The sequence below is a fragment of the Geotrypetes seraphini genome, chromosome 5, assembly GCF_902459505.1.
Source record: "Geotrypetes seraphini chromosome 5, aGeoSer1.1, whole genome shotgun sequence".
Classification (NCBI taxonomy): domain Eukaryota; kingdom Metazoa; phylum Chordata; class Amphibia; order Gymnophiona; family Dermophiidae; genus Geotrypetes; species Geotrypetes seraphini.
The window spans coordinates 154,054,558-154,082,120 of NC_047088.1; the positions used below are offsets into that span (position 1 = coordinate 154,054,558).

At 40.8% G+C, this 27,563-nt stretch overlaps 1 protein-coding gene across 2 annotated transcripts in view; it reads left to right on the plus strand.

The window, feature by feature from the left end:
* The window catches only part of VPS8 (VPS8 subunit of CORVET complex), a 755,312-nt gene that overhangs the window by 394,387 nt on the left and 333,362 nt on the right, over window positions 1–27,563 (plus strand). For both annotated transcript variants that reach the window (XM_033944522.1, XM_033944523.1), the window contains 2 exons: window positions 15,837–15,984; window positions 17,529–17,618. In XM_033944522.1, coding sequence (XP_033800413.1) covers window positions 15,837–15,984; window positions 17,529–17,618 — 238 coding nt within the window. The remainder of the gene's footprint in view (window positions 1–15,836; window positions 15,985–17,528; window positions 17,619–27,563) is intronic.

The window sequence follows — 27,563 nt, forward strand, 5'->3', positions numbered from 1 at the left end:
TCTTATATTCCCTCATAGTATTTTACTAGCTTTTTGCAAGCTAATTCATATGAAACATTGTGGACAAGGTAAATGGTAGTGCTGCCCAAATTGCGATTTGAATAGATTCACAGATTCACTTTGGGTGAATCAATTTGAATCGATTTGTTTTTGAAGAAAATCGGACTTACCGATTCATCGGCCTCCTTGCTAGAGACCCGTTCAGGCTTTCCCTCTGCCACCGGAGTCCTTGCTTCTGATATAACTTCCAGTTTTGCAAAACCGGAAGTTACATCAAAGCAAGGACTCCGGTGGCAGAGGGAAATCCCAAACGGGTCTCTGCCTGCAGGTCAGTGGCAGCAAGGCTCTCTCCTCCCTTGCCAGTATTCCTTCTCTCCTCCCTTGCCAGGCAAAAGTGGCGGTAGCGAATGCAATTCGCTACCCTGCCGCTACTCCAAGCGTTTTCTCTCCATTCGGCTGCCCAAGCAGAAACAGGAAGTTTTCACTGAGGGCAGGCCGCAGTGGAGAGAAGACTCAAGGAGTGGTGGCAGGAGTGGATCATTAAATAACTACTGCCACCGGCTTCACGTTGTAACGTCAAAATAAAGGTAGATGGAGGGAGAGGGGAGATGGACTTGGGGAAGATGGGGGACTGGAGGAGAGATGGGGAGAAGATGGATGGGAGAAATGAACTTGGTGGTGAGGGGAGATGAACTTGAGGGAGATCATGGAGGGGAGATGGACTTGGGGGAGTTGGTGGACTGGAAAGGGAAAGATGGGGAGATGGATGGGAGAAATGAACTTGGTGGAGGGGGAGATCATGGAGAGGGGAGATGGATGGAGGGATAGAAGAAATAATAGATCTAAAAACAGGAGAGGGAGAGAGATGGTGGACAATTGGATTTAGGGAGGGAAGGAACAGAAAGGGAGAGAAGTTGGACACAAGGGATGGTGTGGGGGGATAGAGATACTGGAGAAAGGGGAAGGAGGGAGAGATGCTGGATGAAAGGGTAGTTGAGAAAAGGAGAGACGGTGGATCTGGGTATGGTGGGGTCCATTGCTGCAGCTACGGGAATAGAGGTGGAAAAAAGGAAAGATGCCAGACCTCCAGGGGAGGGAAGGGAAATGGAAGGGGAGGACAGAAATGAAAGATGGATGGTTACCATGGAGAAAGAAGAAAACAACAAATGGGTAAGAGACCCTGGCAAGCAAGTTATCTGAAGATGTTTGTTGCAGAGCCTGGGACCAACATGATTTGAAAAATGACCAGACAACAAAAGGTAAAAAAATAATTTTATTTTCTGTTTTGTGATTACAATGTGTCAGATTTGAAATTTGTATCCTGCCAGAGCTGGTATTAGACCACGAACGTGAGTTAGAATTTAACAGAGAGAGGAAAAGTCTTTTTTGTTTGTTTATTTTGTTTACACTACAACACCAGTGTGGGTAGGAGAGGGCAGAGGGGGTGAAGAGGCTATAAAATAAACTCACCAGGATGTTTGGAAAAAACCACCCAATTGTGCAGGAAAATTGAATCGATTGGAATCGAAAAATCAATTCAATAGGCTGAATCGAATCAAAATATTTTTTCCTGAATTGGGCAGCACTAGTAAATGGTGTGTCAGAGTATCATCTTCATGAGAAAAATAATGACTTTATATTACTAGTGGAGAAGGGAAATTAGTGCAGAAGACACACAAGGTCTTTTTGTAATGTTTTCAAGATGACAACTTGATCCTTTACCATCATAATTAGTGACTGCAGGCACCCATGAGTTTAGACTTTGCCCAAATGACTTTGAGATCATCTTCCATCATTATTGGTGCCTACAGGTCCTTATAACTGTGGGCTATGTGCCTTAGATATGATGTGCAGGAGAAACGTATTGGTATGTCATGAAACGGTGATAACTTATGAAAAATCGTGAAAGAGACGATATATCAGATTAAAAGCAGTTGTTCTCTCTGTAGCCACCCTCTCTGTACCATCCTCATCAAGCAGGAGGTAATCAAGTAAGGTATTAGTATAATACAAGAAGTCATAACAGAAATGCAGGTGCTCATGTAGACAGATCTGATAGGCTAAGTGCTGTTAATGTAGATGAGATCAATGGTAGTGGGTTGGTGGTGGCTGGATGCCTTTGGTGAACCCCCCCAGAGGTATCTATGGGGTCAGATGCTCAAAGTCATGCTTGTATTGGTGACTGTTGGCCATGGGAGGAGAAGGGTGCTTTTCTAAACTAAAAATGTTGCCTTGCATGTTCAGCTACTCAGAAGAGTGAATTACAGTGGAGAAAGATGACAAAAGCTGTCTTTGAGTTACATTCAGTAGTTAAAAAGTGTCCCTCTCTGGAGAAACCAGGACAACTGAAACCCCCCTAAACAAACTAGAAACCAGTATGACAAATTTCTGATTTATTTTTCGGTTGTCCTGGTTTCTCCAGATAAGCTCTTTTGTCTAATTTGACTTCTCTCTTTTGGAGCTACATTCTGTAGATGGTCATGCTCTGTGGCTGGGCAGCTGAGATAAATCCTTGGCAGCAAGGAGAGAAAAATACTGGGCAGAATGGATGGGTCAGTTGGTCTTTTTTGCTGTTATCTTTGGAGTTTTGGTTTATGCTAAAAGGATTAATCAGTTGTATCATAACATTTCTTGAGTACTGCGAGACTAAGGATGGCAGTGGAAACATATTAGCACTAGAAGAAAAGATTAAAAAAAAAAAAAAAAAAAATAAAGCAACAAAGAAAGAAAGGAAAGAAACAGCCTGCCAGAATTATGCTGTGCTTGATAGAGTTCAGAAGATGGATCTCTCTCTGTTCCCTCTTTGAATATTTATCTCCTTGCTGCCAGGCATGACCGCTGTTAAATTAGTCGGTCCCTGAGAAGACCCCAGCCCATTTAATGTTTCTAATGGAAAATGATTTTGACAGCACATTTAAGTGAACTAGAGGTTTATTTTAAAGTTGGGACTTTTCTTTCCCTATGTGGCAATTGCCTTAGGGAAATTAACATGACTAAGTGTTCTTGTGGAAATTTCTGATAAGTGAGGAAAAGAAAATGATAGCATACCTCAAGTTTGCTAGTTTTGTAACACTGTTGTTCTCGCTTTGAATGTTTCATTATTTCTTTCAATGTCTAATTATTTCTGAGGTTGCACATTTTCTGCCATCTAACACAGGCATACTGAAATGTGTTCATTTTCTTTATTTGCTTTGGATATATGTGCTCAAATGTTAATGTATTGTTTTTAGAAGCAAATTTCTTTTCTACCCCACTGCCTCCAACAGTTCCATTTGTTTATGGCTTAATTCAATATTTCAGTTTAATATGGCAATTTTAAATTCACTGTTGATATAGTATGCCAGTTTAAAAATACATTTTAGAAAGGGCATGATTCTAAATGAAATGAATTAGGTTTTACACTGTACATATAAGGGCTCATTAAAAAAAAAAAAAAAAGAAAGAAAGAAAGATGTCCAAAAAGCGGCATAAAGGGGAAGATGGACATTTTTCTTGCCAAATCCTTTTAATTTGCTATTTTTTAAACCTATATTCTGGATGGATTTCTATGCAGTTCATCCGCAGTTCATCTAAATCTTAAGGGAGTGTGTTAGAGGCGTGGTGAAGGTGGCATAATCAAACATTTTAAGACTACATCCAGGGCATAATTTTGATGTATGGGGCTAGAACTGTTTCAATAATGAATAAATGCCAAAAAGATGCCCTAACTGACCAGATGACCACTGGAAGGATGTAAGCATGATCCCCCAATTTTCCCAGTGATCACCGACCCCATCCTCCCACCCCTAAAGATGTGAATGAAACAGTGCATACCTGCCTGTCTGACAGCTTCAGATGTTTGGCCAGTTCTATTAGAGCAGCAAGCAGGTTCCTGGAGTAATTGGTGACTGGTGTAGTGAACCAAAGAGATGGGGACTCTGGCCCATATCCCAATCTAACCATTATCCTTGTAGTGAAACATGTGAACTTCCAAACCCCATCTGAATCCCACTGTACCCACTTATAGGTATCATCTGCAGGCATAAAGGCTATTGGTATTATTATTATTTTTTAATAATTTATATTCCGCATATCCTACAATTCTATGCGGATTACAAATTATTCAGGTACTAAAGCATTATTCCCTAACTGTCCCAGCGGGCTACCACTCTATCTAATGTGGTGTACACTTGGTTTTGGGTGGGTTTTGAAGGTCTCACCATACAACATAGGCACCGGAATGGGATGGGGAGAGGGGGAGGGCATGGCCTCCCCCAAAATTGCTGATGGCAACAGGACCGATGGTGAATCTACACAGGCAGCATCTTCTTGCTGGCCAGCGTATCTGCTGGTCAGCTCTCTCTGCCGCAAACCATTCCCCGCCATCTACTCTTCTCGCTCTCTCCCCCCACCCCCCGTGTCTACTTTACATTTCTTTCAAATGTTTTTGGGAGGAAGATCCAATTCTCAGCACCTTCCTGCCGCCGGCATCTTCTATCCACTGCCCGCCCCACTTCCTCTGGAAACTTCCTGTTTCCGCTGGGGTGGTTAGTGGAAAGAAGTCGCTGGTTGAGAATCGTTTCCTCTACACAGCAACATTTGTAAGAAATGTAAAGTAGATGTGTGGGGGGAAGGAAAAGATGGGCAAGGTTCACGACAGAGAGAGCCGACCAGCAGGTAAGCTGACTGATAGGACGATGCCGCTTCTACCAGAGTGCTGCCTGGTGCCGCCAGATTTGGGGGAGGGGGTAGAAGGTAATGAGGAAGCAATATATGACTTCGGGGAGGGATAGATGTTGGATTCAAATGAGGGAAGGTGGGAGAGATGTGACACAGGAATAGGGTAAGGGGAGGAGGGAAAGATGTCAGATTTGTGAGGGACAGGGAGAGATGGACAGGGACGGCAGAGAGGGTAGAAGGACCACAGGGAGAGGTGACAGAGGGAGGTACAAGGGGTACAATGAGAGATGGATTTGGAGGATGACAGAGGGAGCAAGAGAGGGAGAGAAGGACATGGAGAAGGCAGAGGAGATCAGGGAGAGATGGTAGAAGGGGGTGAAAGGGTGGGAGAGATGGATTTGGTGGAGAGGGCAAAATGTGGAAAAGGAAGGAGATTCAGGGGAGGAGGCAGAAGGAGGGAAGAAAGATAAACTACTCAGGAAGAGCAGAGGAGGAAACATAGAAACATGATGGCAGATAAAGGTCAAATGTCGGTTCATTGTCAAATTCACACAAGACAAATGCACGCAGACATTTGAGCGCAAGACAATGAAGCGCAGGATAAATGCATGCAGGTCTATATCATGCAAAACAATAGCGTTCAAGAGAAATGCACGTGGATACATGCGCGCAGGTAATTATCACGCAAGACAAATGCACGCGGACACATGTGCGCAGGTCTAAATCGTGCAAAACAATAGCGCGCAAGACAAATGCATGCAGACAAATGCGTGCAGGTCAATATTCAGTATTGTTTCCATTTACTTATTTATATTGTGGTCCTTTGCCCCCAGTGCCTCCTTCCTATGTCTTTAGTGCCCCAGTGTTTCCTTCCTATGCCCCCAGGTCCTCCTTCCTATGCCCCTAGTGCCTCCTTCCTATGTCTTTAGTGCCCCCAGTCCCTCCTTCCTATGTCCCCAGTGTTTCCTTCCTATATGATGTGCGGATGTCTTGCGCATGCAAGCGATTGTCTTGTACGGGAATGCCTCTTGTTTTATTGTCTCGTGCTCATTTATCCTGCTTGTGATTGTTTTGCGTGTGATTGTGTCTCACCCGGTTATCGTGTGCATGATTGGTTGCGTGCATTTGTGTTGTGCGTAATTGTCTTGTGCTAAAATGTTTGTGTGCATTTGACTGTGCGCATTTGTCTTGCGCGGATTTGACTTGCCACCCCAAATGACCCATCTAGTCTGCCCATCCGCAGTAACCATTATCTCTTTCTTTCTCTGAGAGCCCACCTGCCTATCCCAAGTCCTCTTGAATTCAGACAGTCTCAAGTTTCAAGTTTATTGAAATTTTGATTTACACACAATATCAAATATTTTCAATGCGTATAACAAAAATAAAATTGGGGAAATAAATGAATCATTTAAACAATAGACATAAAAACATATTCATAAATAAAAAAATACATAAGGAATACAGGGATAAAATTACATTTGTTTAAAGTAAAAAAAACAAAAGAAAACCATTTAAGGAAGAACAACATCAGGAAAGGTATATAAAAAAAAAATCATTAATATTTAAATGTAACTTAGGTTAAAAATACGTCTTTAAAAGAAGACTGAATCCAAGAGTAAATAGGGAGATCATAAGAAGGGAAACGTTATCTGATTTAAGATTCAAATGCATCGTTATAAAGGTAACTTTTTAAATAACTTTTAAATTTTTCTAGAGAGGTTTCGGCGCGCAGCAAGATTGGAAGTTTGTTCCAGAGCTGAGATCCAAAAATAGAAAAGGTTGTATTTCTTCTAGTGCCTATTACTTTCCTCTTCCGGGAGACTGTTCCACACATCTACCACCCTTTCCGTAAAAAAGTATTTCCTCAAATTATTCCGGATCCTATCACCTCTTAACTTCATCCTATGCCCTCTCATGCAGAGTTTCCTTTCAAATGAAAGACACTCAATTCATGCACATTTATATTACGTAGATATTTAAACACCTCTATCATATCTCCCCTCTCCCACTGTTCCTCCAAAGTATACAGATTGAGATCTTTAAGTCTGTTCCCATACGCCTTATCACGAAGACCACACACCATTTTAGGAGCTTCCTCTGGACCGACTCCATCCTTTTTATATCTTTTTGAAGGTTCGGCTTCCAGAATTATACACAATATTCTAAATGAGGTCTCACCAGAGTCTTATACAGAGGCATCAATACCTCCTTTTTCCTACTGGCCATACCTCTCCCTATGCAACCTAGCATCCTTCTAACTTTCACCGTCACCTTTTCAACCTGTTTGGCCACCTTACGATCATCACACCCAAGTCCTGCTCTTCTGTCATGTACATAAGTTCTTCATCCCCTAAACTGTACCGTTCCCTCTGGTTTTTGCAGCCCAAATGCATGACCTTGCATTTCTTAGCATTAAATTTTAGCTGCCAAATTTTAGACCATTTTTCAAGCTTCGCCAGGTCTCTCTTCATGTTGTTCACACCATCCAGCGTGTCTACTCTATTGCAGATTTTGGTATCAACCGCAAAGAGGCAAATCTTACCCGACAACCCTTCAGTGATATCATTTATAAAAATGTTAAAAAGAACAGGTCCAAGAACAGAACCTTGAGGCACGCCACTGGTAACATCCCTTTCCTCAGAGCGATCTCCATTGATCACTACTCTCTGTCGCCTTCCACTCAACCAGTTCCTGACCCAGCCCATCACTTTGGGAATCATCCCAGGGGCACTCAGTTTATTTATCTGTGTGGAGCACTGTCAAAGGCTTTGCTAAAATCTAAATACACCACATCTAGCTCACATCCTCTATTCAATTCTCTGGTCACCCAGTCAAAGAAATTGATTAGATTTGTCTGACAAGACCTATCTCTAGTGAATCCACAGGATTCCAGAAAATTGACCATTCTCTGTTTTAAAAGCGTTTCCATTAATTTGCTTACCACAGAAGTCAGACTTACCGGCCTGTAATTCCCTACTTATTACTTCCACTTTTGTGGAGAGGGACCACATCTGCCCTTCTCCAGTCCTCCAGTACCACTCCCGACTCTAGAGATGAATTGAAAAGGGCAGTCAGCGGAGCTACCAAAACTTCCCTAATTTCCTTCAGCACCCTTGGATGTACACACACAAAATATCTTGCTCATATAAAAAAAAATTAATACAAAACAGGCAGACCTGTCCAAAAAAATGCCCCTCTCCATCAAACGCGCCCCCCCCCAAATGGCAGGAGGGATGCCGACTCCTTCCTGCCACCCGACGCTTCTCCCACCACACTGTTTAAAAATATGGCAGGAGGAATGCCAACTCCTGACTGCCCCCCTCCAAAAAAAACACCTCCGTGCAAATCATTTGCATGCAAAAAAGATAGTGAATCAATTGCTGTTTCAAAATCGACCAGGAATTGGCCAACAACGTTTGAATCGCTGTCTGTAGTGAATCTGGGCCTAATAGTTTAGTTGAAGTCAGGTAGAGAAAGCAAATCAATGCAAACATCCTTAGATCGTTATAAATCAGAGCTAAAAACATTCCTCTTTACTGATGCATACTCTTTTTTTAAAAAATTCTTTATTGATTTTCCAAAGTTCAATAGTGCAATATACAGATATATAACATATAATAAGTCAATAAAAGCACATTAAACTTACAAATATACATAACCAACTATTTTCTCCCACCCACCCAATGATTATTCAATAAAACACAGAAACATAGATTTTCCCAATAACCTTACCCATTTCAAATTAATAATAGAAACATAGAAACATAGAAAGATGATGGCAGATAAGGGCTACAGCCCATCAATTCTGCCCACACCATTGACCCACCCTTATAAGTCTACTGGCCCCCTTAACTCTACTGACCTGCACTATTAAGTCAATATCCTAGTGACCCTATTCATTGGTATGACCCTCGCAGTGATCCCACATAGGTATCCCATTTATTCTTGAAGTCTGGGATACCCTCCCATCCTCCCACCCACTGTTCCCTCTAAGCTGTGCGCTTGTGTGTGCGCATACAACTTGCCGAACCCGCGCACACATTAAAATAGCTCGCACAAAAAAATAAATTTTTGCCTAAAATGATTTTCACTGCTAAAATGAAATGTTGCAGAAGACCAGCTGTTCCAATTTCCCATTTATCACATTTATTGAAGCACTATAATATAAATTTTAAGTCATTCACGTGATTTCGTTATCTTTGGCAGTTGAACTTGACACGTCACGTGCCCCATAGGGCCATAGCCTATGGCCCATAGGATATGAAACACTTCCGATTCTTTGACTTCCTGAAGTTCCGCCATATTGTTTATTTCGTGGAATCATAGTGTGCAGTGTGATACTGTGGTTGTATAACTGTATTCGTTTATTAAATTGCCTTTAGATATAACTCTTAATGTCTAAACCGCGAATGGTGAAAAGTGTAATATGCAAGAGAGCTGCAACAGCTTTTAGGTCTGAATGACTTGAAGAAATTGTTGAAACGGAGACACCGGAATCTCAAAATACAATGCATGTTCGACTGTGTGAAATATTTACCTATGACAAAGATGATGGAGTTGTGTGTGTTATTGTCAAGATGCCAAAGCAACTGGAAAATTCTCTACTGGAAAAATATGGGATGATGTTTGGAAACTGGACTTTCTGAAACGCCATCTATCAAGTAAATCTCATACCGACAGTATTAGGAAACTCAGAAGTAAAAATCCAAATTTAAGAGGGGGACTGGTTAACATGTTGCTTGAAAGCCCAACCAAAAAAGAAAACAGGCAAATTAGTAATGAACAGAAGCGTTCCAGTCTTAATGAAATTACGGTTCTTGTCAACAGTGTTGTGTTGGCCATTAAGATGAATATCTCAATGCTCTCTGTTCAAGATATCAATGAGCACATGGTGAAGTATGTTAGTATACCTGATAGCTGGAGAAGCAAAAACTATGCGTTTGAATTTCTTGGAATTATCAGTGGCATCATGCAAGATGATCGTATGGCAGACATTAAATTAGCAACGCATCATACGTTAACTGTTGATGAAAGCACAGACATTTCTGTCAACAAATACTTTAAGTATCGGCCAGTCAATTCAAATGAGTATAGGACATCATTTGGTGGGATGCTACAGTTGGAAGCATGTGATGCTACATCAATAGTAACAGCAATTAGGGAATTCTATAGGAAACATGAACTTGACCTGAATAAAATGGTTATGTTCACCTCTGATGGTGCCTCTGTTATGTTGGGCAAAATAGATGGTGTTGCAGCACAGCTGAGAAAAGACTTTCCACATTTAGTGCAGTAACATTGTGTTGCACATCAGGAAGATTTGGGACTTTCTGATTCATGGAAAGTAAAATTGATGAAAGAAGTAGAAATTGTAATGAGAACTGTGTACACGGTGTTCTGTCAGTCTTCTACTAAACGATGCAAATTTCAAGAAATAGCAGATGCATCTGAATGTGAATCAATTGCTTTCAGACCTCTGAATGAAGTGCGCTGGTTATCTAGACACTTTGCATTTAAAGCAATTATTCAAAATTATGATCCCCTGTTAAAATATTTTGAAGAAGACAAAGATAATGATCCTATTGCAAAGTACTGCTATAAGAAGCTGAACAGTGAACAATTTCATATTACACTTGAAGTTTTGAATGATGTCTTATCAGAACTGGCTTCCTTAACCATGGCATTTCAAAAATGTGGTTTGATACCATTGGAAGCTTATCATCTTGCACAAGGTAAATTGAACAAACTTCGAATGCAATACTTAGGCTACAAAGTTAAGTGGAGTGATAAAGTCAACAGTCTTCTTGTCAACAGGATGAGGTCTGGAGAAAAAGTTTCAGTGGATACTAATTCCATATTAACCTTCATCAACATCCTATGTTTGCATCTGGGTGAAAGATTTCCTGAAAATGAAGTTGAGGAATGGTCTGCTTTTGACTGTACAGCAATATCACAATGCGACTTTGACTTCGGAAATGGACATATCAGATCTCTTTGTTTAAAGTATAAACAATTTCTTCCGGAGGAAAGTGTTATTATTCAGCAATACAATGACTTTAAATTCCTTGTTGCAGAAAAAATCAAAAGCAATCTGATAAACAGCTTTCTAGATATGACGAAATTTGCATTTCAGAATGATCAATTTGCAGATTTAGCAAAATTGATGGACATTGGTGCCATATTCTTAGCATCTAGTTTAGATTGTGAGCATGGTTTTAGTCTAATGAACAATTTGAAGACTAAACAAAGGAATCGTTTATATTTAGAGCATTTGGAAATGCTGATGCGTGTTAAGAGTCCCCTTCAAGATGGAGGCTCAACAGATCTTGACAGAATTCATTCGGACTGGATAAATATGAAAGATCGCAGGGAAAAACTTTGAAAACTAAATTGCAGTTGTTTTCTAAATTTTAAGTATAAAGTACAATGATACCTTATTTATAGGTAGCACTCAATAAAACATTTCAATGGAACATAATTTATGTTTATTGAAATGAGACTTTATGTTACATAAAGTGTAACTAACATAAAGTGTAACTAAAATTACATTGTGTTTTCGTTAATTCAGACTAAACTCAAAGACCTGCCCATAAATGCCCATAACTGAACTCCGGGCCTTCTGGCAATCATTTTTATAGCGCACACAATTTCGTTTTTCTTTAAAATCCACACAGATGAATTTTTTTGCGCACACAGCCTATGAAAAATTAGAGGGAACATTGCTCCCACCCACCCCAAGTGTAAATATTCAAAGGTCAAATTAGGACAGAAATAGCCCCCCCCCTTCCCTGGATATGTATGAAAATAAATAAACAAAGTAAACAAACACAAACTGACTCATACTCTTAACGTAAAATGTCTAGACTTGGATTTAAACGTCATTTAGACATCATATTGAAAATGCCCCTCATAGAATAATATAAGGGCCAGGTATTCTTTCCATTTTTCCCCTACCACATTAAAGTATATCTTTGCAGATGGGGATGCCAAGCCCCCACCAACTGAAGAGGTCTCCTGCGCAAGTCCTGCCTATGCTGCCAGAGCAGTGCTCAATTTGGTGGTGGAGTTCAGCTACCATAACTGTGCATGCTCAGTTCAATTGCTGATAAGGGCTGGCACACTACGATAGCAGTAGGAGTACAAGTAAAAGGCCTGATGTGGAGAAAGAAAGAACTTTGGAAAGGAACGTCAGAATAAAGGTTGATAAGAGAGAAGGGAGGGGCTCAAAAGAGAATACTAACAGCAATGGTAAAGTAATGATAGAGAGGAAATCTAGACTGGTAAGAAGGTAAAATAAATGAAAGATAAGCTAAGATGTTATCTGAAGAGGAAGACAAAAGGAGTGAGGTGAAAACCACAGAGATGGAGAAATTAATAATCTAGTTTTTAGCCTTACTGGAAATAAATATGCTGGGTTCTAGAGCAAAGAAAAATTACCCAAGTTGAATTAAACATCTAGAGTGAAGAGTATAAGTAAACCTAGAAGAGAATAAGTAAAATGAATAAGACTCTGGTGAGATCTTATTTAGAATACTGTGTACAATTCTGAAGCCCGCACCGTCAAAAAAATTTAAATAGGATGGAGTCAGTCCAAAGGTAGGCTACTAAAATGGTTGATGGTCTTCATTGTAAGACATTCAGGGATAGACTTAAAGATCTCAATATGTAAATTTTGGAGGAAAGGTGGGAGAGGGGAGATATGATAAGAGGCATTTAAATCCTCAAATTGTATTTATGTATATAATGTTATCATCTAGCAGTAGGTTTGCCCATAGAAACATACATTTAATAATACTGTGGAGAAAAAGCCTCAAGCCTTATTATCAGAGCCAGCAATTAGAGAATGACATGCCCATTCCTGTGAGCTCTGCCTTAACCACACAGGCCTTGAACACTTATGATTTTAAAGTGTTTGAGGCTTGTGTAGATGAGGACAGAGCTTGCAAGGATGGGATGGGGAAAAATTTGTCGCTGTGTCATTCTCTACCGGCAATCAACAGAGATTTCTAGCCACTTGCTTTTTATCATAGGAAAAAAGCTCCACTTCCAAAAATATAAATTTCAAAAGGGCCCAAGCTCACCAATGTGCACAGGGGATAACTGCAAAGAATTAAAAAAATTCCACTTTTGTTACAGCATTGTCTCCTCCCAACAATCTGACCTCCGCTTCTAGTTGCAGCACCACCCATTGTCACAATCACCATTCACTGTTATATGCTCTGACAAGGCCTTTGTTTCACCATAAAACGGCTTTGTCAGGGAGAATTTTTAATGTAGATACAAAATCATAGCTCCATGCACTACTGGCACCAAGACGAGCAACTGGATTTCAAATGTCTTCAGTTCCTCCATATCCGGTGTTGTCATATCCGGTAGGGTGATGTAATCCATTAATTGTCATCTCAAATCAGTGAAAAGCGCATGATTCCACACGTTGATTGAGCCCCTTGGGCCAAATTGTGTCATAAAAAAAGATCAAACGTTGTTCACGCTGACGCAGAAAATGCTCCTTCAGTTCTGTGCAGAATGGCATCATCACTTGTAGTGTCTCTTTGGGGGGGGGGGGCGTGGGGCATAATGTCTGTTGGAAACTAAGAAGGTCACCTTCCCTTCGCTCTTTTAGCGTTCTTTCCATTTAAAACTTTCAACAAGATAACACTTCCTGAGACACATTAAACAAAGAATAAGGATTTGTGTTTATGCTTTGTAGTCGGTGATACTTCTTTAAATTAAGTTGAAAGGAAGTCTGGCTGTGTTAAATTACATTATAGTACAGCAAACCTGTCTAAGATATCATGACAAATTTGTAATTAACCTGAAATTCTGCTGCAATCTGTTTAGAAGTAGGGAACTAGAATCACAGTATTGGAAGTTCTCTGCTTGCCATGACTGCCAGTGCTTACTTGAGATACTCATTTGCTGTGTATATGTAGGTTGTTTCTATAAAATGATTTGTTTGTAGAGAGAGGTCTTTGTGCTGTGGAACATTCTGCCACTGATTTAATATTTGTTTTGCCCTTGCATGGTTAGGGCAGTATAAATATTCATAATTCTTTTGTTCTTGAACTGCAAATTTTTTTGCAATGTTCTGTAGATCTTTTGTCAAGGCTGTCTTTTAGGAGACTGGGTTTTCTGAGTTTTACCATGGAAATATATCTTTAGTCAGCTTAGAAATAGTGAGTGTAAGATATGCAATCTTGCCATGTGAAAGGCCCAAAAACTTCAGTCTTTCCTGAGGAATTGCTTGTATGATCAACCAGAGCATCTGAACCACAATCTTCCTCCTCCAGCCATATAGTCTGTAACTCTCAAATTAATGTTCTCCTCACATCTGTTGAACAAGGCCAGACATGGGCAACTCTGATCCTCGAGGGCCGGAATCCAATCGGGTTTTCAGGATTTCTCCAATGAATATGCATGAGATCTATTTGCATGTACTGCTTTCAATGCATATTCATTGGGGAAATCCTGAAAACCCGATTGGATTCCTGCCCTCGAGGACCGGAGTTGCCCATGTCTGAACTAGACTCTCTTGGTGCATGCCTCAAATCGATCCAATTATATGCAAAACTATATGTGAAACTAGCTTATCACTGGAATTGCTAATGTTAAGATGAACTATCCATAGGTTTAAATCCTTGTTCTGTATCTCCAATTTAGGATGAACAACTGTGTTAGATGACCTCTACTTTAGCTCAGTTTGCTTAATTGTACCTTGTTTGTCTAATTACTGTGTATGTCGCCTTGTAACCTGTCCTGAGCTCCCTTGGTAGGATGGGATATAAAATTAAATAAATAATCTCCATGATAAACCAAGGGCTGGAGTGTGGTAGAAGCAGGTGCATCAGCAGGAACACTTCTCTTCTTCCTCATCTCCTACTCGGGTGTGCAACCTGAGGCATTATACTGCTGCTGTAATTGTCTTCAGGAGTAAATGGAGCAGGAGTGAGGGAGGAGTTGGCAGTGGGTTTTGAATGGGAGAACATCTCTATCTAACTGCACCTCATGCCTGAGATTCCATTTCCAATTTATTTTCCTGAGATCCCCTCCCCTTCCCCCTTCTCTCTCTCCTTATGTAATAAATACCTCCTCTCTTCTTTGAAGTAATCATTACGATCTCTTTTCCCTTCCTAGTTCCTCCCAAAGTACCAAATTAACTGAGCACAAAAAACTGCCAGAGAATGACTTATAAATTTAAAAAAAAAGAAGTGTCACATAGTATACCAATAAATCCACATTGATGAAAATGTGCTACGTAATTGCCACAGAAATTTGAAGAATTTGCCACAAAACTAGAGCTATGAACAAACCTTTACTTTTAAGAATATATGAGGTAAGATGATTAATAGGCTTTTCCAAATCTGAGGCCAATTTTCAGAGTAACTTCAATGTTTAAAAAAAGCAATGTATCTACTTAAACAGGCAGTCGGAAGAATGCTTGCCATCAGTGCAAGTGAAAGTTTATGTATTGTTCCATAATATTTGGATGTTTAGCTGCCATGAAAGGAGGCATTTCTGAGGTGTTTGGATTTAGATTTGGGGGTAAAAATATGTATGCATGTAATTTGCATTTTCAATTCATTGTGTATACATCTCCAACAAAATTCTACCTATAACAGAAGGCAGGTGTAAGTGACCATATGCACTGTCAGGGAAGAGGGAGGAAGATAAGGATTAAGGAGGATAGTGGACAGCTACTTAATTAGAGCACCTTTCTATAACCTTGACATTCCTGAAACGAGTGTAAATAAGTTAGGCCTTCTTTTTAGACATGGACATTTCTTCTTCAGTACTCACTGTTGGACATCCAAATTGCAGGCCCTCCATAGTCCTGCTCAGAGCATACCCAGAGCATGCTTGCTATTTGAATGTTGAACGTCCCTATTCTGTCTTTGCAAAATCAGGATTTGGATGTTCCAAGCATATAGACGTTCATTTAGGCCCTTTGAGACATCCATATGCTTTGAAAATAGGTGCCCTGGGAACATAAATGTTGTTAAGTTTAAGAATTTCAATTTAACTGGGCTATTGCATTCTGGGAAATGGAGAAAGTTTTGTATACTTTAGACCAGGTTGAGATATCAGTAGAATGGAGATGTATATGTTTGAACACTAACAAAAGCTTCCATCGCTTTCTTTCCATCTTCCACTATTTTTTTTTTCTTTTATATTGACAGAGATGGTGCTCAAATCAGTCAAGAATTGCCTCTGATGAATCCAGCTGTCAGTGAGTTGTATATTGACCTACTATGTGGATTTAGTCCTCTCCATGTTACTGAGGCACTGAAAGCCTTGGAGCACTACAGAATAGAAGAGACTATTCAGGTAATTCAAGAGCTCAGGAAAAACAGAAACACCATTCACAAAGAAAAACCATAATATTTGGAGGAAACCTTAAGTGCTATGAAAGGATCTTTGTAATGGGCATGGAAGAACCATTTATTTTATTTTATAATGTGTATTGTGTCAAGTTTTCAGACTTGCTTGTGTGCTATGCCTTCTTAAGACATTTGAGAAACAGGAAACAGAAATCAGGAAACAGTAGCTGAAATATCTTTTCAGATTTAAAATTTGTTGTTGCTATAAGGTACATGCAAACTCATTCTACTTCTGTATTTAAAGAAAGTGGCAATGGAGCTGTTATAACTGCTGAAGTTCCATTGGAACAGACTAACCTGATTGGTCGTGTCCATCTTCTTGGGTTGTACATAAAATTTATGACTGTCTGCAAAAAAAATGACTAAAGTCACCAGAAACAAAAGAAATTGAGGTGGTAATAAATTCTATTAAAGCTAATAACATGTAATAAATACAACAATCTAAACACCATCCTTTTATAAGAAAAAAATTAAAAACATTACAGAAGTTTAAACTTGTCATTTTCTCAGACAACTTATGAACCTCTTGCATGAAATACTGAAATTAACGTCCATGTTCAAAATGCACCTTCTCACCGAGTCCTTCGGCTCCTTCTCTAATTTAATCTCCCCCTTCTCTTACTCTTTTCCTAACCTCTTTTAGAAAGATTGTGAACTGCATAGTAGCCATAACTGTCTCCCTTGCAGTAGTATATCAAGCATTGTGAATAAATAAAATAAAAAAATATGGATTCTGTCATCCTTTGCGAGCACCTTGCAAGCACCTGCTACAGATAAGTAACTTTGTTTTATATGCATAATAACATTCCAGCACATGCACAGATGTGTGCTGATACTTTTTATGTGCTTAAACATGGACATAGTCCTGTACAAAACTTTGTGTGCATATATCTGATGTGCTCTCTCTGACTAGTGCAGAGTTCTGTGTGCATAAAATTTGCATATAATTAGCTTACTGCTTTGGTGAGCAAAAATTGGTCATTGTGTTTGCAGAGTGCTCAGCCATTTAATGCATGGCTCTTAACCCAAGCTTTATGCATCACCCCCTTGGTCCTTGAGGGTCTCAAAGGGGTTTAATTTCATGCATGTCCACAAAGTATCTTTATTTAAAACATTTGGATAATCTGTCAAGAGTGCTGTTGTTTATTACAGTATTACATGCTAGGAAGAATCCCAACTCTGAAATCTGCTCTGTATTGAAATCTCAGCCTAATACGATGATTCAGAACAGAAGCTATGGAATATCTTTTGTATAAATAAACATTTTTTAAATGACTATTAGACATTGCAGTGTATCTAATATAGATGGAAGTTTGCACTTCTGGGGTGTTTAAAGCTGTGGTAATATCTTAGCTGTCCCATAAAACCTTTAGTCAGACAGATAAATGTTTTTTAAATCACTTCTAGAAAAAAAATGGTGAATGTGTGTCATTTTTCTTCTTTCTTTTACTTGAAAAAGAACATCTAATATAAATCCTTCATTCCCTGCAGATTGCTCAAAAACACAAGCTTCTGGAAGCGTCTGCCTATCTCTTGGAGAAGAAGGGTGATGTCCATGGAGCATTCCTTGTCATGCTTCAAGTAAGCTTTATCTTCCAGCACAGTAACATGGTAGCAATATATCTCTTCCCTGACTTGCCCCATTGCTATAATTAATTTCACTGTGTTCTGTGATTTGACATTCTGTTTTCCAAACTACATGTATTGAATATAGAGTTAACCTGTAATGGTGTTATTATGAAAAGGTACCCAGAGGGTGCCTGGTTAGGAACTTATTCTATAAAGGAACACAGGTGCTTTTGTTTATAGAATCCGAGTGTATAATCAAAATGCATAGAGTACCTATAATATAGGCCTGAGCACTTATGTCAGCCATAAGAGTGCGTGGCACAGTGGTTAAAGCTACAGCCTCAGCACCTTGCTCCTTGTGACCCTGGGTAAGTCACTTAATCCCCCATTGCCCCATTGGGGTTGGTATTTGCTGTAATATTTTCTACATGTGCATGGGCATACTTCTCAATATGCAGAGGAGTCAGCTATCCCATCACCAGTGGTTTGCCCTTGTCACTGAAAATTCTGCTCCTGTGCAGCAGCGTTATTATTTCATATGCCAACTGACCAATGTGAAATTAAGGGAGAACTCCTCAGGACCCATTGCAGCCCGTGATTTCAGATGGGATCATTTCTCTCTCTCCCACCCCAACTTGAGCGGGCAGCTGGCAAATTAAATTGGCCACTGCACATGTAATCTGATTGCGCATATGCAATAAGGGATGTTTTGAAAGACCAGTTCTACACGTATTAGATCACATCTGAAACTGTTTCTTGTATGCTTCTCCAAGTATGACCAGGATTATTGTATCTCAGCTGACAACTTCCATGTCATTGGTGGGGGGGGGGAGGGTTCTGCAAAGATAACTGCTAGGGGTATCCTTTTGCAGCTGATGTCCATCACCTGTTCTGTTAGTATAAACATGTAGGCCAGTAGTGAATTTCTTAGCAGGAATACTGCTTAGTTTATATAATAAGGTTACTCATCATAAAACCTAGACAGTTCAATTTTTCAGAACATGCAATTATTTTTACTAGGGCTGCACATTGATTAAAAATTTTAATCACACAATTAATCGTGATTAAAAATTTTAATCACACAATTAATCGCATAAAATAACCTCCTATAGACAGCAGGAAATACATTTTCTGAACTGACTTGTTTCAATTACAAAGCTGAAAATCATTTTTATTACCTTTGTTGTCTTTTATTTTTGTAATCATTTTGAGCTCCTTTTATCAAGTAGTGGTAGAGGGTTTTAGTGCAGGCCAGAGAGGTAATTGCTCCAACACTTATTCAATTCCAATGAGTGTTGGAGTATTTACCTCACTGGCCCCCACTAAAACCCTCTTCTGCTGCTTGATAAAAGGAGCACTTTGTTCCGTTTCTCTAGTTTTGCGTTCCTTTCTCTGTGCTCTGCACTCTGTTTCCAGGGCCTCCTGTCCATTCACTATTTCTTCTCTTCCTTTTGCCTTCATTCCTTGCCCAATATCTATCTTTCACATCCAACTGTCTTCTATTGTTATGCCTCCTTCTCTAGTCTAGCTAGTTTCTAGCTCTTTCCTATCCCTCCATCCATGGGCAGCACCTCCTCCATTCCCTGACATCTATAGGCATTTCATCTCTTCCCTTCTCCTACCCTCTGTTCCTGTCCACCATCTCCCTTCTTTCTTTTTTCTTTCTTTCATACCTCATTTCCAAAATCTGTCCCTCTCTTCTCCTGCCTTCCATAAGAACATAAGAATTGTCACTGCTGAGTCAGACCACTGTCCATCATGCCCTGCAGTCCGCTCATGCGGTGGCCCTCTGGTCAAAGACCAGCGCCCTAACTGAGACTAGCCCTACCAGCGTACACTCTTGTTCACCAGGAACTTGTCTAACTTTGTCTTGAATCCCTGGAGGGTGTTTTCCCCTATGACAGACTCCGGAAGAGCGTTCCAGTTTTCTACCACTCTTTGGGTGAAGAAGAATTGTCTTACGTTCGTACGGAATCTATCCCCTTTCAACTGCCCTCTCATTCTCCCTACCTTGGAGAGGGTAAACAACCTGTCCTTATCTACTAAGTCTATCCCCTTCAGTACCTTGAATGTTTCGATCATGTCCCCTCTCAATTTCCTCTGTTTGAGGGAGAAGAGGCCCAGTTTCTCTAATCTTTCGCTGTATGGCAGCTCCTACAACCCCTTAACCATCTTAGTCGCTCTTCTCTGGACCCTTTCGAGTAGTACCTTGTCCATTTTCATGTACGGTGACGAGTGCTGTATGCAGTACTCCAGGTGAGGGTGCACCATGGCCCGATACAGCGGCATGCTAACCTTCTCCGATCTGTTTGTGATCCCCTTCTTTATCATTCCTAGCATTCTGTTCGCCCTTTTCGCCGCCGTTGCACATTGCATGGACAGCTTCATTGACTTGTCGATCAGAACTCCCAAGTTCCTTTCCTGGGAGGTCTCTCCAAGTACCGCCCCAGACATCCTGTATTCGTGCATGAGATTTTTGTTACCGACATGCATCACTTTGCATTTATCCACGTTGAACCTCAACTGCCATGTCGATGCCCATTCCTCGAGCCTGATTATGTCACATTGCAAATCTTCACAATCCTCCTACGTCTTCACTACTCTGAATAGCTTCGTATCGTCTGCTCGTCGTACCTATGTCCAGATCGTTTATAAAGATGTTGAAGAGCACGGGTCCATGCACCGATCCCTGTGACACTCCACTTGTGATGCTTTTCCAGTCTGATTATTGTCCATTTATCCCCACTCTCTGTTTCCTATCTGCTAGCCAGGGTTTAATCCACGTGAGTATTTCACCCTCAATTCCATGGCTCGCAATTTTCTGAGTAGTCCTTCATGCGGAACCTTGTCGAACGTCTTCTGAAAGTCCAGATATACAATGTCGACTGGGTCGCCCTGTTTACTCCCTCGAAGAGGTGCAGCAAGTTTGTCAAATAAGATCTGCCCTTGCTGAAACCTTACTGGTTGGTCCTCATCAGACCGTGTCCATCAAGGTGATCAATGATGCGGTCCTTTATCAGCGCCTCTACCATCTTTCCTGGTACCGAGGTCAGACTCACCGGTCTGTAGTTTCCCGGGTCTCCCCTTGAACCTTTTTTGAAGGTCGGCGTAACATTCGCCACCTTCCAGTCCTCCGGAATCTTTCCCGATTTGATCGCCAGATTGGCTATTAGTTGAAGCAGTTCAGCTATGGTCCCTGTCAGTTCCTTGATGACCCTTGGATGGATGCCATCCGGTCCCGGGGATTTATCGCTTTTAAGCTTATCAATCTGCCTGCAATACCTCTTCTAGACTGACCGTTAACCCTGTTAGTTTCCCGTTTTCACTTCTAGCATATAGCCTGATGGGTTCCGGTATGCTGTGTATATCCTCTTTGGTAAATACAGACGCAAAAAACGTGTTCAGTCTGTCGGCGATTGCTTTGTCCTCCTTTAGCGCTCCCTTTATTAAAGGGTCGTTTCCCTTTAATATATTGAAAGAACGCCTTGAAGTTTTTTGCCTCCTTGGCTATTTTTTCCTCATCATCCCTTTCTCTCTCTTCCCCAACATCCAGAATTGCTCTTCTCTCTCCAGCCCCTCACCATCCAGCATCATAACTCTATCACTTTCACTCATCTCTTCACTCTGACACACTCTGTCCTACTTCCTAATCATCTAAAATGACTCTCTCTCCTCCTCTTACCATCACCATTACTACTACTACCTCAAAAACAAAACCATCATCTCTCATTGCTCCTTCTTTATCCTCCCACCCATCTAGCATTGCCTCCCCCCATATACTGCATTGCCCATCCCCCCATATTATGCTTTGCTCTGTCTCTCCACACCCTTATATCCTGCATTACCATATCTTTCTCCTCCCCCATAACAGGAAATGAACAATCTTATGCTTTTCAAATACTTTTTTGGATTCTCTGGCAGGATCAGTGTTTTGGGGGGCGGATTCATGGACCAAGATATCATTTCCTTCTTTTCACCGCAGTCCTAAGCACCTCCTCACCTTTTCAAATATCTTTTTGGATTCAGAAGAGGGGTTGCCATAGCAGCAGCGATCCTCCTGTGCTGCCACTGGCCTCCTTATGCTGTTCCCCTACACAAACTGCCCCATTTAACATAACTTCCTGTTTCCTTTTGGGCAGATGCAGTGGTATAGTAAGGGGTGTTAGGGTGATTTCTCTGGGTGACATCTTTGCGGGGACGCTGGCACCTCTCTTCCTTTCTGCTCCCTTGTGTACCTCGCAGAACCAGGACATGACATCATAAGGGAGCCGAGGCTGACGCAAGCAGCAGGTGGAAGATGCCGCTCATGCCCAAGTTGTGGGAAAGAGGTGGGGAGCACACGGTGCAGAAATACTGGGCACTGCTACCCCGGGCGCAAAGAGATTGTGGGCAGTGCTGGAGGTTCACTGCTGTACCAGAAACCCCCCTTCTAAATAAAAAAAAAGTTATTGTAAAAGGTGAGGGGTGCTTCAGATTGGGGTGAGAAGAAGGAAAGAACATCCTAGTTTACCCCCCCCCCCTCCAACACCGACTGTGCCAAAAGGAGTGGGAAAGGACAGGGAGACAAGACAGCACATTTAGAATATGGGAAAAGGGGGAGAGCACCGTTAGATGGTTGCCAGGGGGGGAAAAGAGATGGTGATGTGTTAACTATGTTAAGAATTTTTATCACAGTTATTTATTTAATGTGTTAAATGTACAGCCCTAGTTTTTACATTACTATACTTCACTGTAATCCAGATACAATAGTTTTTTTTTCTCAATCATCTTTATTAAATGGAACAAAGTAATACAAGCAACAACCCCTCCCCCTCAAAAAAAACTGTCAATTAATTTCTGCTTTTATGCATCACACACACCCTGAAGGTCATCTTCATTTTAAGGTGCAGCCTTATTTTACAGAGCCTACCCTCTTCTCCTTTTTTACTATAATGTGCTCTAGTATCATCACTACTATTGGTATTGAAATTAGTCTACTGAAGCTATAAAATGTCAATGTTTTGTTTAAAAAGAGATAGAGAATGAACCTTATTAGAGAAACCAGCAAGCTAAAAAGGTCTACACACATCACAGATCACTGCACTTCTCGGTTTGGCTTGAATAGCCTATTGTGTGTCCATTATTGTTTGAAGTCAGCAAAGGCTAATAGAAAATACATTCTGTCTGTTCAGAAAAGATTGCAAAAGATTTTTTTAAAAAGGAAACATTTCCTTTGAAGTTTAATCTTAGAGAGACAAGCCTGTGGCTCATGCTGCAATCCCTGTTTGAAGTTTCCTGCTATACAGGGCCCACAGAAGTTGAGCACATTTTGGAAGTAGGGAATAGTGCTGCCCGATTCACTGTTTCAAATCGATTTGTTCTCTGAAAAAATCAGACTCATCAATTCAGTGATCAGCACCCCTCCCCCCCCAACACACACACACACACACACCTGGTGAGACCTGACATACCTCTGGGCCTCCTAAAGCTGCAGCAGTGGCGGTAACTAGCCAGCAGAGGCAGAACTCTGAAAAGGCTGCTTGTGGCCTGCCCTGTTAGGGCTTTCCCTTTGCCATGTCATTGATGATGTCACTGATGACACGGCAGAGGGAAGCCCTGGTGGGGCAGACCATGAGCTGTCTGTTCACAGTGCTGCCTCTGCCAACCACTGCTGCTGCTGTTGCTGCTTTGTGAGGCCTGAAAATATGTTAGATCTCATATTGGGGAGGTTGATTGGGGATGGGAGGGACGGATGGAAAGCTATTGCACAGAGGGATGAGAGGAATGGAAAACTGATGCACTTGGGGAGAAAGAGGAAAAATTGTTGGACATAGGGTGGAGGAGAGGAAGGGGGAGATGCAACAAAGAGGTAGAAAGGGGTGAGAGGGAGAAGTCCTGCATATATGGTGGAGGGTAGGGAGACATGCATGGAGAAGAGAAAGGGACAAATGTTGGACATGGGTGGAGGGCAGGAAGAGATGGTGCATGGGGAGAGAGAAAGAAATGTTGCACTTGATAATGGAGGGGTGGAAGGGAGAGATGCTGATGGAGAGGAATAGAGATTTGACCCAGGGCACAAGGCAGGGAGAGAGAATGGTAGACAGTGGGAAAGAAACAGAAATGTTGGATATGGCAGTGGAAGGGAAGGTTTAGAAATGGAAGATGAATGGTAATCACAGAGAACGAAGAAAATGTCAAATGGGCAGGAGACACTGGTGTGCAAGTTAACAGAAGACAAATAGAAACCAGAGCCTGGGACCAACATGATTTGAATAATAAAATGACCAGAAAACAAAAGGTAGAAAAATTATTTTATTTTCTATTTTGTGATTACAATATGTCAGATTTGAAATGTGTATCCTGCCAGAGCTAGTGTTAGACAGCAAGTGTGAGCTAGGATCTAACAGAGAGAGGAAAAGTCATTTTTGTTTGTTTATTTTATTTACACCATAGTGGTGACATGGGGGTGGAGAGGGCAAAGGGGGTTGGGGCTGGGGATCTCACCTTCCTGCCCACCCCCTGCCACAGCCAGGGATCCCTTATTTTCGAGGAAACATGGTACATATACCCATTGAACCAGATCTACCCACAGCTTTGAATAAACTGACTGCCTGTCTAACCACAACTCAGAAATGGGCGAACATCACAGACTCTGACTGAACAGATTTTTATGGTACCTGACTTCAAAATACATTTTGGGAAGTATGTCTTCCTCCTAAAATCACAGGTTAGGAATCTTGGGATACTGCTAGATTTATTACTCACCCTGATCCTGCAATTTCAAATAACCTTTAAAAATAGTCTCTCATCACCTACAGCAGCTACAAAATCTCTCCATATATTGAAAAGATGAATCTGACCACAGTGGTCCATGACATGATAACATCACAACTAGGCTAATATAATCCCTATACACTGGTCAAACTAAACAGAGTTTGCATCAGCTCCAATTAATTAAGATTGTTGCAGCACGACTGATACCTGGAAGTGGCATGACCACATCACACTCATCCTGCAAAAAATACACTGGCTACCAGTATCTTACAGGACTAAATTTAAAACTCTGTTTGGTTTTCAAGGTCCTCAGACAAAATGGGACAGAATTCTTGAAGAATAGTTTCAAGTTTATTTAAAATTTCTTATACCACCCAATCAACCTTCTAGGCGGTGTACAAAGTCAACATTTTCCTCTCCCAGCTGACAAAAGCTCCATTTGAGCCACTTGACTCCTGTCATCTGAAGTACCTGTCCTGGAAGGTCTTGTTTTTGGTGGCAGTCACTTCAGCCTTCACTGAGTCTTTCCTCTATCTATTATCTGTGGATTCTCTTGGTAGCACTCCATGACACACCGGGGGTGGGGAGGGGGAGGGGCGGAATTCAGTAAATGGCACCCAAAGTTAGGCACAGGAAAGATCTATGATGCACCTTCAAAAAGATATAAGAAGGATGGAGTCAGTCCATAGGAAGGCTACTAAAATGGTATGTGGTCTTCATAAGGCGTATGGGGACAGACTTAAAGATCTCAATCTGTATACTTTGGAGGAAAGGCAGGAGAGGGGAGATATGTTAGAGACGTTTAAATACCAACATGGCATAAATGCGCATGAGTCGAGTCTCTTTCATTTGAAAGGAGGCTCTGGAATGTGATGGCATAGGATGAAGTTAAGAGTAGAGAGTTGTGCGGGGACAGAAATCAATCCTGTCCCCACCCGTCCACGGTAGAATCAAACCCGTCCCCTCCCTGCTGAAGGGGGTCCATTGAAGAATGTTCTATGTTTCGGAATAGATTCGGATCCTCTGCTATCCTTAGATACTGCTTACACACCATATAAAGAAGATCTCTGCAGCAGATAAGTTTTCTATTTACTTTTTGTTTTGAGTTTTCTTGGCTAAGAAGATCATTTGTAGCAGTGTAAAGTTATGAAAAGCTACTTATTGATGTTAGATTTTTACTCAAACAAAGTAATAATTTAGAATGAGGAGTTTTTTAAGACCGAGGATGTGTCTGCATCTTTAAATTTTCTATTTGAAGTTTCTTTGTCCAGAGGATTTGTTTTTTGATCCAACATGACACTGAGGTCTTTTCTCCACTTGTCAATAAATAACTGTTTGCTTCTTCTTCTCATAATGGTGTGTTCCTGAATGCATTTTTGCTTAGAGATTACTATAAGGAGCATTCATTCTGATTATTGTTATTTTAGCAATGAGTAAATGCACATCATCCAGTCAGCTGGTTTATTGCATCTCTTTCACTTATGTCTGGGATGAGCTGAATTTAGAGGGTCATGTCATAGCTCTCAATGTCAGAGCCATGGTTGCATCGGTATCTCACTTGAGGTCAGCCTCCCTAGAGAAGATTTTCAGAGCTGCCACATGTCTTCAGTTTACACATTCACATCACTACTGCCTTGAGCAGCATATTTGATGTTTGATCAGACAGTCCTGCAGATTTTTTTTTTCAGTGTTTAGAACCTAACTCCACGCTTCTAGGCCTATTTTATTCTGTTCCAGGCTGAACCTTCATAACAGGTTGTACATAGTTCAGGTTGATTGGTTCATGTTGTCCATAAGTTGTTTTCAGTGGGCCTGGTAGCTAAGGATTCCCAGATGTAAGAAAGAATTGGTGTTCTGTTTGTCCTTCAAGAAAGTGAAGTTACTCATCTGTAGCAGGTTTTCTCTGGGGACAGCAGAATATACATCATAAGAATAGCCTTACTGGGTCAGATCAGTGGTCCATCTAGTCCAGTATCCTGTCTTCACAGAGCGCCAATCCAGGTTTACAAGTACCTGGAAAAAAATTCAAACAGTAGCAACATTCCCTGCTACTGATTCAGGGCAAGCAGTGGCTTTTCCCATGTCTGTCTCAATAGCAGACTATGGACTTTTCCTCCAGGAACTTGTCCAAACTTTTTTTTTTAACCAGCTACATTAACCACTCTTATCACATCCTCTAGTGTCTAGTGACACCTGCTGTCAATCCCTCCCCCAGCCCATCTGAGCCCGCTCAGTGTGTACCTAAGAGGAGAAGCAGGAGTGATATCCACTAACTCTGGCCTCTGTGGTGGTCCTATCTGCTTTATAAGGGAATTTTTCTTATAGGGTAGACAGATAATGTGCTAGACAAGACACTTCCATTTTCAAGATGGCCATGCCAGAGGCAGAAACGAGTGAGTATCACTCCTGCCTCTCCTCTTAGGTACATCAGATATGCTAGGGGATAGAGGCAGTAGGCTACTTAACTACTAGAGAAATATTTTTAACTGCATATAGGCAGGTAGAGGGGTAGGGGCTTCTACAAAGAAGAAAGTTCAGGAGGGAGGGAGATGCAGGTGTGTTTTTTTCCCTTTCAATGCTCATTGATTATAGCATGCCGCAGTATTGCTGTGGCTCTACTGTGAGGCTTATTGCATCTTCCTCTTGCTGATCTTTGTTCCTTTTCTTTTATAGATGTGTACACACTTATAATAGCAATACTTCTGTATGTACCTATTTCACTAATAAACACCATGAATATTAAGTAAGTAGTTTTAGAACTGTTTTCAATATTCTTCCTGAAAATAAAGGAGGAAATAAGAAAATATTGACAGTTCTGATATGAATTATTTTATTTCAGGCATATGTGTAGGCACAAGATCTCAGATAACCACTGAGTGCTTTGTGTCCAGAATTTCTTGAAGATTCTGTACCATTTGTTTCTTGATGTCATTGTCTACCCATTAATGTCCCTATCTTAATAATCTGTCAAAGAAAATAAAAACTATATATACTCCAGTTGGCCTGAAAGAGTCTAATAGATTTGTGTACAAATGGTTAACTTTTACTTAGTGAATGCACTATATTTAGTTACTGTTCACAGAAATAAAAAATACAATTTATATAAATGTGTATGTGTGTGTACACTTGAGTATTTACGGCTTGCTTTAAATTTTACAATGTACCTGAAGTTTAATTACAAAAGCACTAAAATCACCAGTGGAT